The sequence below is a fragment of the Cucumis melo genome, chromosome 5, assembly GCF_025177605.1.
Source record: "Cucumis melo cultivar AY chromosome 5, USDA_Cmelo_AY_1.0, whole genome shotgun sequence".
NCBI lineage: Eukaryota > Viridiplantae > Streptophyta > Magnoliopsida > Cucurbitales > Cucurbitaceae > Cucumis > Cucumis melo.
Window position 1 is genome coordinate 24,846,474 of NC_066861.1, and position 12,232 is coordinate 24,858,705.

General features: G+C 31.6%; 2 protein-coding genes across 11 annotated transcripts; one reads left to right on the forward strand and one right to left on the reverse strand.

Annotated features, from left to right (window-relative positions):
- Positions 1 to 1,433: 1,433 nt before the first annotated feature.
- Positions 1,434 to 12,190, forward strand: LOC103493228 (protein DETOXIFICATION 16-like). Its single transcript, XM_008453917.3, has 8 exons — positions 1,434 to 1,694; positions 3,545 to 4,089; positions 4,503 to 4,589; positions 4,733 to 4,789; positions 11,327 to 11,565; positions 11,685 to 11,803; positions 11,906 to 11,992; positions 12,134 to 12,190. The coding sequence occupies exons 1-8, from the start codon at positions 1,563 to 1,565 to the stop codon at positions 12,188 to 12,190; spliced, it is 1,323 nt and encodes a 440-aa protein (XP_008452139.2). The 5' UTR covers positions 1,434 to 1,562.
- On the reverse strand, positions 6,097 to 10,990 carry LOC107992287 (aspartic proteinase-like). 10 transcript variants are annotated; one of them, XR_007821242.1, is made up of 11 exons: positions 10,664 to 10,990; positions 10,541 to 10,570; positions 10,131 to 10,239; positions 9,164 to 9,844; positions 7,753 to 7,865; positions 7,492 to 7,660; positions 7,342 to 7,381; positions 7,206 to 7,252; positions 6,964 to 7,024; positions 6,743 to 6,862; positions 6,097 to 6,318 (listed from the first exon to the last, which is right to left on the reverse strand). XR_007821242.1 is itself a non-coding variant. In XM_051085298.1 (9 exons), the coding sequence occupies exons 3-8, from the start codon at positions 9,233 to 9,235 to the stop codon at positions 7,004 to 7,006; spliced, it is 462 nt and encodes a 153-aa protein (XP_050941255.1). In that variant the 5' UTR covers positions 9,236 to 9,844; positions 10,131 to 10,239; positions 10,664 to 10,990; the 3' UTR covers positions 6,097 to 6,862; positions 6,964 to 7,003. The 10 variants fall into 10 exon arrangements, 3 of the variants coding, with proteins under 3 accessions (XP_050941255.1, XP_050941256.1, XP_050941257.1); XR_007821245.1 differs by lacking the exon at positions 10,541 to 10,570 and adding an exon at positions 7,992 to 8,088 and having other exon boundaries at positions 10,664 to 10,989; XR_007821241.1 differs by lacking the exon at positions 10,541 to 10,570.
- Positions 12,191 to 12,232: the final 42 nt, after the last annotated feature.

Below are 12,232 nucleotides of genomic sequence, written 5' to 3' on the forward strand. Positions count from 1 at the left end.
TTTTTGTTGATATTGATATTTTATTTCGATATGTATGGATATTTGAATTAAAATAAATAGGCAGAGTTAACATAATTTTTAATAGAGGTCTTTTCAAAAATATAAAAAAACGACAAAGTATAAAATATCATCTGTCAACAATACACGTAATATGTTTGGTAACGCGATTTGGTAGGATCATTTAGATTTGACTATTATTTGGTATACAATCATTTAGATTTATTTTTTTTTTTCAATTCTATCATTTGGTTACACGATTGTATAATTAATTGGGTTACACGATCATTTATATTTGTCTACATGATCGTTTAAATTTCACTACCCCAAATCTAAACAATAGGTTTAGATTTGGGACAATTTTTTCAAGATTCTTTATATATCATTTTTTTATGGTTATATAATCTAAACGTAAAAAAGAAAAGAAGAAAGAGGATAGGATGCATGCGGTGAATGAAAAAAAAAAAGAAAGAGGAAGAAAGACATGCACGTACCTAAGAAAAATAGAGAAAAACAAAAAACAAAGAAATTAACTAAATCTAAAAACAGAAAAAGATGGAAGGACAAATCTAAAATATTTAAAAAATGACTAAATTCATGCGCTTTGTTATACGAACCGTAAATATTTAAATAGTTTGTTATATTTAGAAAAGTTTCTCTTTTTAATATAGTATTAAAATGATTTTTTATTAAAAATGTCGTGTACTCAAACTATTTCATTTCATTTTTTATTATCAAAATAAATCTAACTATCAAAAGAAGAAACCTAAAAAAAACTTCAACTTAGACACTAAATTTTATAATGTTATATATTTTATCGATTCGTTCCTGCTTCATTAATATAAATCAATCAATAAAGGTTTTAACATGTAACGAGTTTTGAGTTTGATCCGTTTTTAATTGGGTCTCCAAGTTTTAATATGTAACAATATTTTATACCCTTTCAATTTTGAGTATTGTTTTTCTAAGTCTTAATATTTATATTCTCGCGAGTGAATTGAAACCAATTAACTCAATCCCTCAAATTTTTAAATCTTAAACCTTTTAAACTTTAAAAATTAAATTAAAATCAAACTCAAAACTTAAAACAAAAACCTACCGTGTCTTGAAATCCAACCAAATGAATCTAGATTCAAAACCTAAGAACTAAAAACACAAACACATATTTATATACAAGAGCTCAATCATATACGTAAGATGAATATCTATTAGATACAAACTCGAGAGTAGAACTCTACCTAAAATAAATTAAAACTTCAAAATTTTTATCAAACACACACGCAAATATATAAAAATGTAGGGACTAAAGTTGCAATTAAATAATATTTCCATTTCACCCATGAATGCATCCAAGGAGTACGTAGAATTAATACATTATAAAATGAACTATGAGTTCGACCCTCCATTGACAATAGAGAGAGAGAGTGGCCATGGAAGAAGAGCAGAAGAAGCAAAGTCTGGACTCTCCTCTCATTCTCCCGCCGGCAGACGACGATGGGGGATGTTTTACGAGGGATGAGATACGGGAGGAGGTAAAAAGGCAGCTCCGATTAGCCGGGCCGCTGATGACGGTGAACGTGTTGATAAACTGTTTGCAAATGATATCGGTGATGTTCGTCGGGCACCTCGGGCAGCTCCCTCTAGCCAGTGCTTCCATGGCTACTTCCTTCGCTGCTGTCACTGGTTTCAGCCTCCTCGTACGTAACCATTCCTTTTCTTCTTCTTCTTCTATGTAACATTATTGAAATTACTGACTATTTTCATTTATTCATTTTACTTTTACCTTTTATTTCATAAAATGTCAGGGGAGAGGTCGAGTATATGTTTTAATTACATATTAATATGAGAATGGTTGTTAATGTTAATATCAGATGTTTCAATGATCAAATGCATATACTATTGAAAGAATATGAATTTTTGTCATATTTTGTTAATATTTTCAACAATTTTATCATTTACAATATTTTATTATAAAAATATAAAGTTGATAGAATATTTATATTTGATACGTAATGAATTTTATCTTATTTTTTTAGAGTAAATATTTTGTTTTTTTCCTTCTATTTTTGGAAAAAACCCATATTTATTTTTTAAAAATTGGAAAAACCCATATTTGTTTCTTAAAAAATTTAGAGATTGAAATAATCATTTTATAAAAAAGTTCACAAGATCCAACATTTTTAACTGAAAATTAGTATATTTTATTGTTGTTGTTTATGGAATTCTTTACAAATGAGTATCCTTCGCTTTTAGATCTAGAAAATAATTAGGGTAATACTAATAACACTTTCATTAAATAATAATATTTAGTTTAACTCCAAAATATAGCTATCAATTTCAAGTTTGAGGTTCGATCTCTCACCATGGTCCATATACGTACATATATTTAATTAACTTAAATCAAGTAATCGCTCAAAAGTAAATTTTTTTATAAAATAAATTGATAAATTATTCTAGGTTCGAAAATATCAAACTTTTAGAGTGCTTGTTTTAATTATGTTAAACTTCTTTCAATATAATAAGAGATGGAAAAGTTCAAACCGATAGTACATATGTTGATTGTCGAATTCTCTTTCAAACTATAAGTTTAATTCAATTTCTCAACTTTCAAAAGTATCTAATAGGTTTCTAATTTTTCAATTTTTATATATATAATAGGTTTATATATTTTTAAATTTTTTAATTTTGTATCTATTATATCTATAAACATATTTAAAAAGAAAAAGAGAAATTTTTCTTTAAACATTTATTATATAAAAATCAGTTAATTGGTTTTATTAAAAATTTATATCAATAAAACTTTAAACTTTCAATCATGTATCAATAGATTGATAAATGCCATAAAATATCAAATAGTCGATAAAAATAAAAATAAAATGAAAAGTTTATTTATATATTAAATATATTGAAACTTTAAAATTTTATTAGAAAAATTTAAATTTTAGTCACCACATGATTTGTAATCCTAAAGTGTTAGATAAAATATAATATCTTGTTCCCTAGGAATGATGTATTTTATAAATATTATAAAGATATGAACACAGTTTTATATATTTTTAGATCTGAGTTCAAACATTCGTTCTATATATTTTTAGAAACAATAGAATAGTAGCATTCAAATAGGGACTATTATTATTAATGTAAAATTGTTGAAATCTTTTTACAAATGTATATAGTAAATATTAGTAATAAGTGTATACCTGTCTATCAATATTTATCAATAATTATCGTTAATAAAACAAACGAACATAATTATATGCAATATTAAATAATAATAGGTTATAGTACGTGAAAAATATAATGAAGTAGTTAATGAGTTCAAATTCAAGATACCAAGTTCAAATATTTCCCTCTCATTTTATTACTATAGGAAAAAAAAAACTTTTTAGCCTAAATAAAAGAAAGATACATAACTCATTACACATAGTAATAAAGATCTTATGATATTTTTCAAATTGAAAGTTTTAATTCAACAATCATATAAATTGACGATTCTTTCTAGATAGATAATAAAAAGATATAACATATTTTATTACGATATTACCAGAATGGAATGTGTAGTGCATTAGAGACATTTTGTGGGCAATCATATGGTGCAAAACAATACCATATGCTTGGAATTCACTTGCAAAGAGCCATGGTCGTTCTTCTTCTCGTCAGCCTCCCACTCGCCGCCGTCTGGTTCAACGCCGGCGACATTCTCCGGTTTCTCGGTCAAGATTTCGAGATCGCCACAGAAGCTGGCCACTACGCCCGTTGTATGGTTCCCAGCATTTTCGCTTACGCCATTCTTCAATGCCATGTCCGTTTCCTGCAGACCCAGAACAACGTTCTTCCGGCTGCTGCAGCCGCCGCTGCCACGGCGGTGCTCCACTGCTTTGTGTGTTGGGCTTTGGTTGTCAGGTCGGGGTTGGGGAACCGAGGGGCAGCATTGGCCAATGCTGTGTCGTACTGGATAAATGCGGCGGCGATGGTGGTTTATGTTAGAGTTTCTCCATCGTGCCGGAAGACGTGGACAGGATTTTCCGGCGAGGCGTTTTGTGGGATTGTGAACTTCCTTAAACTCTCCATTCCTTCTGCCCTCATGCACAGGTTCTAAACTTTTTTTTTTTTTTATCTCAATTAGGTAAATTTGTATGATTTTTTGTATTATACTTTTAGCCTCAATTTTTCATTCAAGGTTGCTTTTCCATCTTTAATGCTAATATCTATTTAACTAATTTAACACTAAATTTATACTATAATTTTCTTAATATAACTTCTTGATAATGGTAACATATAGCAACTTTAAATAATCTCTGAACATCATCACAGCAATTTACTTCCAACAACCCTTGGAATATTGTACCCTATTAAGCTTATAAATAGGGTAAATTCAAATGATTAGATCGATCTCTTGGTCGTTTAATATATATATGTTGACAGTCGAAAGTTTTGAATATCGATCTTTCTTTTTCTTTGTTGAGTTTACAACAAATGTTTGATTGATTAATGTATGGGAACAGTTTGGAGATATGGTCATTTGAGATGGTGGTTTTACTATCAGGGCTTCTTCCCAATCCAAAGCTTGAAACTTCTGTTCTATCAATCAGGTGAATATAGTGGAGGACTAGTTACACATTAATTAGTGTGTTTGTGTGGTTTTAATTAAATTTAATTAAGGATGACCATTATTAAATAATGCATGCAGGCTCTAATCTTAATTAGTATTATTTGATTAATCTCTTTTTTTCAGCCTTAATACATGCTCGATGATTTACACGATACCCCTTGGAATAAGTGGTGCTGTGAGGTTAGTTACACTTATTAATTTTATTTTCCATTTTTTCTTCCTTCCTATGTTATAATTATTATTGTTTTTTTAGGGTAATTAGAATGGATAGCAATTGTTAGAATAATTATTAACTATGTAACAACATTTTAAAAAAATTGTAAATATAGCAAAATCTATCGGTGATAGACTTCTATTGTTGATAGACTGCTCTGGTTTATCAGTGATAGACCAACATTTGTTACATGGTCTGTCGGTGATAGACTCTCATCATTGATAGATTTTGACAAATTTTGCTATATTTATAATTTTTTTAAAATGTTGCTATATACTTAATTATTTTAAATATAATTGCTACATTTGCAAATATCCCTTTTTTTAATTGGATTGGAAATAGAATGGTGGAATTTTAGGTCGATAATTTGTTTGATGAGTTCTAAATATATATATATATATATATATATATATATATATATATATATATATATCAGGGACTAAATTGCATAAGTTAAAAGATGAATATGGCTTTTCCATATTTTGAACCAAATTCTTCAAACCAATGGAAATACTCTCTCTCTCTCTCAATCTCTCAAGAACAAGAATTTGAATTATAAGTCAAATTCCAAATTCCAAATTTTAGTTTTTATAAAACTATTTTGTAGTCAAAATTTGATTTGGTTTTTAAAAACATGGATAAAAAGTAAATAAAACACAAGAAATTAGAGGTTGTTTATTTTACTTTGATCTATATATATGTTCAAAGTTTGATAAAACATTGAAAATTACATTTGGAATAATTTCAAAAGAAAATCTAACTAGTAGTTTAAATTGACTCATATGAAAAAAAAAAAGTTTAAACTTATGGTCACTACAAGAAATCTGACCTTTAATGTCGGTTTAAAACCGACATTAAAGGGCTTTAATGTCACTTGACAACCGACATCTTTGCGAGCGTTATTAAAGGCCTTTAATGTCGGTTGGGCTTTAATGTCGGTTTAAAAACGACATTAAAGGCCTTTAATGTCAGTTTTCAACCGACATCTTTGATAGTGTTATTGAAGCCTTTTAATGTCGGTTGGGCTTTAATGTCGGTTTTAAACCGACATCTTTGATAGTGTTATTGAAGCCCTTTAATGTCGACTGGGCTATGATGTCGTTTTAAAACCGACATTAAAGAGGCCAATAATGTCAGTTTAAAACCGACATTAAAGGCTTGTTTTTGTCCATTTTTAGAAATTTATATTTATTTAATTGTTGGATTATTGTCCATTTTTTATAAACCAACATTGAATCCATATAGATAATTATTTTTTTCTCGCTCCAACAAATTAATAAAATCAATATTATTTTAGAAACTATAATATTTATCTTTTAAATTTGTATACACAAAACGAAAAACTTAATATTGTGTTTTACAATAGTACATGAAACAAGATCCTAATACAAGACTTAAATAAGAAATTCTAAACGCCTTCTCAGTCTTCAACCTTCAACGATCTCCTAGCTATCTACACAATCGCTTAGCTTTCAATCTGATGACTTCAATCATTCTACAAGCAATATCGAAATAAACCATTTAATCTGATAACTTCTGATTTCTATCATCTCCATTATTACAAACAAACATGTCAAGCATAGTAGAAAGCAGTTCTATCACTAGAAGAAAACCATAAACATACCCAAACCCAATTACAAAAACATTCAAACCCACTCATAAAGAAATGTATATATCAAAATAATTTTTGGAATATGTAGAAACTGTCATTGTACACATTCAAATGTCTATCTCCCAAACATTTTTATATACAGAATCATTTCCCATGGTCGAATTGCTTCTTCCTTAACACTTAACAGTACACAAAATCATTAAACTAATAGAGTAAAATAACTAACTGCCCTGAACACTCTTCCTTGCATCATATTATTTAAATTTACAAAGAAGAGAAGAGAGGAGAGTTTTCAGTTGGATCTTACAGTATCAATGGCATGAACCAAATCATCGAACTTTGCTCCAGTTACTTCTTTAACAACCTTCTTGTCCTTTAGAATTTTGAAAGTTGGCACCACTTTTATCCCAAGTTTCTTTGCCAATGGCTGCCAGATAAAGACAATTTAAGTGTTCTTACTTCTTATATGAACTATTCTGCAAATACATTTCTAATTTCCAGCAAGAAATTAGGGATCATGAGATGAACCTTATTGTCTTGGTTGCAATCAAGCTTTAGAAAGACAACATCAAGATATTTGTTCAGTCTGCTACTCATTACAAGACAAAGTAAGAAAAATCAAGTTATTTTGAATGAAATTGATAGTCATAATTCGAAAGGATTTAGAGTTATGTCTCATTGACCTTGGTAGAGGCACTTAAACTAGCTATAGTCTTGCATGGAAAAATGAAATAGATTACATGGATGCATTAAAAATTAATGCTGTTGACCTTTACTAGAACAAAAATTAACGCTGAGCAACCACCAGAACAAAATCCTGCAACATGAATTTTTGAGTCGAAATTAATGAAGCCAGTTATGAAAACAATATTTGATTGATCACAGAGTTGATAATTTTGAACGTACCAGTCGTACTGCCATTGATCAGGACATCACCCATATCAAACTGCCAACATAGAAAATGATATAAAAGTTTAAGACCTAATAATAAACTGCTAACAAAGACAATTATATATTACATGCAAGCTTGTTTACGAAACAGCACACATAACGAACCTGCCAATATCCCTTTTTAGTAACTGGAACATATGTATGTTCCCCCTTGTAGTGATCAGGATCCACACCACCAAAGACAATTTCACCACCTTGTTCCTCATCTGCATTTCGATTAAACCAAAAAGAGAAAACAGGTTCCTTCACAAGGTTTTGATCAACCATGTTGTACCTGTACTACTAAACATTTAGTAATCTATACCATCAACATTAACTCTCCTTTACATAACGCATGCAAAAAACGGTATTGATTCTACTACATACCATACAGGCACTGCATCTCCAACCGAGATCTCTTTAAAGCCAAGTCCTAATATGCCATCAAATTGGGCAAGTACAAACGTGAGGCTGGGTTCCCTAGTTGCCTCGATAAAATCCTGGAATGAAAAATATTCTAGTAAAATTAATGCAAACAATGCTGGTCACAATGGTGGTTTATGTTCATCTGAGGAAGAACTTAATGCTGTTGTAAGTGATTTAAGTTCTTTAGAAAATTTCAAAACCACTAATTTCTTTCCCTCTGATCCTGCATCTGGTTCTTTTGCTCTCCTCATCTTCCTTTTTTAATCCCATTTGGGTTGCTGCCTATAGATTCAGAGCCTGCAATACCATATACAACATGAAAGCATTCCGCTTTCTGAGGAAAAGCAAAATTTAAGAGAAATTAAACAGCTTGAAGGGACGAGGGAGAAAGTTATTGCTAATGCTGCTATGAGAGCAAAGCTTCAAGATTCTATGGTACAGAAAGAAGCCCTCCAAGATCAAGCCAAGGTTAGGAACGTGAAGTTGAATCCAATTCTGTTTTACTAATTAACTGCTGTAATGCAATAAATTCACGTCTTACAAATCATGGTAATGTAGATCATAGGTGGTGTTTTGGATGGAGTGAGGAAGGAACAACAAGCCGTTAGAGCCAAGATAAAGCAACTCGATGATGCCTTGAAGGCAATAGACAATGAAATTAAAACTTTGCAGGATGAGCTAACTTCTGTTACAGAGAAGAGAGGCAAAGCTCACAAAAGCATTCAGCAACTTAGGAAGAACCGTGATGAGGGGGTGTGTTGGATTACTTGATCTTACCAATTTTAGTTATATAACTGTTTATATTGTTCTCTGCAGCAGGCCAGTTGATGCTAGTTCATGCAGCTATGATAAAATATTAAATCATCCCTCGTGAACAAGTTGAATTGAACACTTGGTTGATAACAACCTAACCATATGAACATAAATACAATACCAGTATCCAACTAGTGACAAAGGAATACCAAAATGATAAGTCACCTAAACCAAATTGCGTTCGAGACCACTAATATTATACAATGTGCTTTACAGTAGAGTTTCATAGTGCATTTCAAGAACTACCCTACTAGATCTAGACTTTCGAGCTGCTGCCCTCCACATAATAAGAATTGAGTTCTCTGTATGTTAGAATTCATTTAGTGGTATTTCTTCCCGAAATCTTCATTTTGAAAATATACGATAACAGTTAAAAACTTACAAGGAATCAATTTAGAATTTTTAAAGTTTATATGGTCTAACCACAAAGAGGTGTATAATATGTTCTATGTAATTCCGTCACAAAATCTAAATGTTGTTCAGCTCCTCTAAATTTGATTCTATATAATGCCATTTTTGCAGTATACCAAAAATATAAAGATGAACCAATATCCCTTACCTTAGCCTCAGCAAAAGGTGCTACTGGAAATGCATTCAAGAACCATCTGCCCCAAAAATAGCCTAGGTACATAAAAGAACAGCGTACAGAAATAGAAAATCCTGCAAAAGGTAGAGGTGGATGACACCATCTCCAAACAAAAACTACAAAAATCCTGCAAAATTTGTTGTAGTGTGTGTTCTGTTATTATTTTTTATTTCAGTTACTCATGTTGTTACTTCAGTTATTAGCCTTACTATTAGCTTAAAACACCAAGTTAATTGTGTGTGTTTCCTGGTATTAGATTGATATATTATAGTGAAAGAAATAATGAAAACTAAAAAGTGAAGAGGCATGTGAAGATGCATATAGATTTAAAATTGTTATGTGCGGTCCGGTGAATTTTCAAAACTTTTAGATCTTAACCCCTCATTTCTAACCTTAGACTATATGTGAAGATCTTAACCCCTCATTGCATGCTAAGATGAAATTACACATCAGCAAACATTCATTTCCTTGGAATTCTGGTTATTTAAATCCTTTTTATGATGAAATTACTCTTTCTTCTCTAAGAAAGGGAAAAAATACAACACTTCCCATTAATAGATAAGTTGTCATTGCTAACAATAAGGCTTCGAGGCACAGCATCGTAATACGTTCCTGCAGCACCCGCATTTTCAGAACAGCCATAACTCTTCCCCCCTACAAACAACACATAAAGGTCACTATATTATATTTGATTCTTTCTCATTCTTTTCCTTCTCTGCACTATGATGGTATTATAGAGCAGAAACCCCATGACAACACTCAATTTTTGTTACTAAATTTACGTTACTTTCTTTTATTTCAAGGAAAGAAAAACAACCTTAGAACATGTTACTAAATATACATCTTAGAGATAAAATGCTCAAAGTCAAACACAAGGCTAAGACAGCAGACTAGAACAACAAAATGAAGCTTGCTTTAAGTTATAGCTAAGTCAAATAACCTGAATCTATAATGGAAGTGTTTGAAGCATCCGACAATGGGGGGCTGACTTCTCTGAAGCAAATAATAGGCAAAGCACGCTTCGGTATCTTTCTTGCTTTTGTGATGTCCTGAAAACATTGCATATAGTAAGAAAACCGAGATACAAAGAGAGATTGCAATTGTAATGACTGATAACATACTTGCAAATCTAGCATAAAGTTTTATAATAGAAAACACCCACTCTCATGAGACTAAGTATGAGCTTGGGACGAGCAATTCCTTGGTGAAAATGAGAGTTTTTTTTAAATACTTTTGACTATTTAACCACTTAGCACACTATATCCACAACATATCGAAATTTTGAGGGAAAAAAAATCTTTTAACAGGTTTAAGCACATTTCACACATCCAAAAGCCATCTCAAGCTCACCTCTTGAAAACTACGTTCTTGTCGATGAAGCTATCAGACGCCATTGAAAAGATTAATGTGAAAGAAATATATTGTTTGACCTTGTTTTAGTGTGAAAAAGATCAAATCAGTGCGGGAACGTACGTGGTGGAGCGAAGTTGGGGCGGCCATTCGTGGGGATCTACTGTGCGAAAGTCTGTTATGGACATCAGGGGAGGGAACGTCGTCTGTGGTGGCGCCGACAAGTTGATTGATATCCCTGTGGTGGCGCGGCCAAAGCTTGTACGTGAACGTCGTCTGTGATGGTCGAATGTCGTCTGTGCGTGAACGTCTGGTGGTGGATTGTCAGCCGAAGCTTGTGCGTAACATCATCTGTGCGTGAAATTGGCGGCCGACGAGCTTGGGTGGAGGAAGGACAGGAAGAAGAATGGGAAAAAGAAAAGAAAGAACGTATGGGAGGGAAAGACTACCCTAGGGTTTTTGCTGAATTAAATTGGGGAAAAAAAGAGAGGGAAACCATTGACTTTTTACAATATTAAAAAAAAAATTAAAAATGAGCTTTAATGTCACTTTTAAAAAAGGGAGAAGCTTTAATGTCGGTTCATTAAACATCCGCTTTTTGAAAAGCGACATTAAAGTTCATTTTTCATTTTTTCCACTTGACATTAAAGCCCACATTTCTTCTAGTGGGTTCATAAAATTATAATTAATTAGAGACATTTAGTACAACTCTTCAAAGTTTTAAAAGATATATAAATAAAATTTGTCAGCATATTTAATTTGATCTATTTATGTTGGAGGGTATAGTACTAGAGTTTCAAATGAACTTGGGGCAATGAGGGCAAAGGCGGCCATCTTAGCCGGACGTGTTGCAATGGGGACGGTGACTATAGAGGGTGCAATTGTAGCCACTATCATCATCCTTGATAGAAGATTATGGGGTTACTTTTACACAACTGATGAGACTGTTGTTGGATATTTGGCTCAAATCTTGATTTTGCTTGCTGTTGTCCACATCTTCGATGGAATTCAATCTATTTTCTCAGGTTTATATGTTCGATCTTTCTCTAAACCATTTACAGTCTAATATTCATCAATGAAATTTCTGTGAAAATAAACAAAATTATTGTAATCAACTTTTGTCGTTTTTGTTGTTGTTAAGTAGGTATCACAAGAGGATGTGGAAGGCAAAAGATCGGTGCTTTTATTAACTTGGGAGCTTATTACGTTGTGGGCATCCCTATGGCCATCTTTTTAGCCTTCTTTCAAGGCATTGGAGGAAAGGTGGTGCTTTATTTACTTTTTCAATTTCACAATTTCTGATCTTGTTGAGTTCATACGTATTATTAATTCATTTGGAAATGATGATCTATATAATTTGTGCAGGGGCTATGGATGGGAATCATGATGGGAGTGTTTATACAATCTTTACTTCTTGGGATCTTGATTTTATGCACCAATTGGGATAACGAAGTAAGTTTCCTTATTCTTTTTCCACTAAAACATTTATATTTTGACAAACTAATCTTTTTTATACTGCATGTATTGTTAAAAGCTTTTCTAATTAAAAATATGTAATCTAATTAATCTCATTTTCTCTATTATATTTTTCAGGTTAAGAAAGCAGGGGATAGAATTAGTAGATCCGTACCAGAATATGTTTTGGAATGATATTAATATCAAAATACTAATTAGTTCATAAATTTTAGCATA

Bases quoted from the DNA above. Each gene is read 5' to 3' on its own strand.
- LOC107992287 (XM_051085298.1), bottom strand. From the start codon at position 9,235: ATGTACCTAGGCTATTTTTGGGGCAGATGGTTCTTGAATGCATTTCCA. The intron at 7,866-9,163 runs GTAAGGGATATT...TTTTCATTCCAG, and splicing joins CACCTTTTGCTGAGGCTAAG to GATTTTATCGAGGCAACTAG. The intron at 7,025-7,205 runs GTCAACAGCATT...TGTAATGAGTAG, and splicing joins TAATTTTTGTTCTAGTAAAG to CAGACTGAACAAATATCTTG.
- LOC103493228 (XM_008453917.3), top strand. From the start codon at position 1,563: ATGACGGTGAACGTGTTGATAAACTGTTTGCAAATGATATCGGTGATG. The intron at 4,590-4,732 runs GTGAATATAGTG...TCTTTTTTTCAG, and splicing joins ACTTCTGTTCTATCAATCAG to CCTTAATACATGCTCGATGA. The intron at 4,790-11,326 runs GTTAGTTACACT...TGGAGGGTATAG, and splicing joins GGAATAAGTGGTGCTGTGAG to TACTAGAGTTTCAAATGAAC.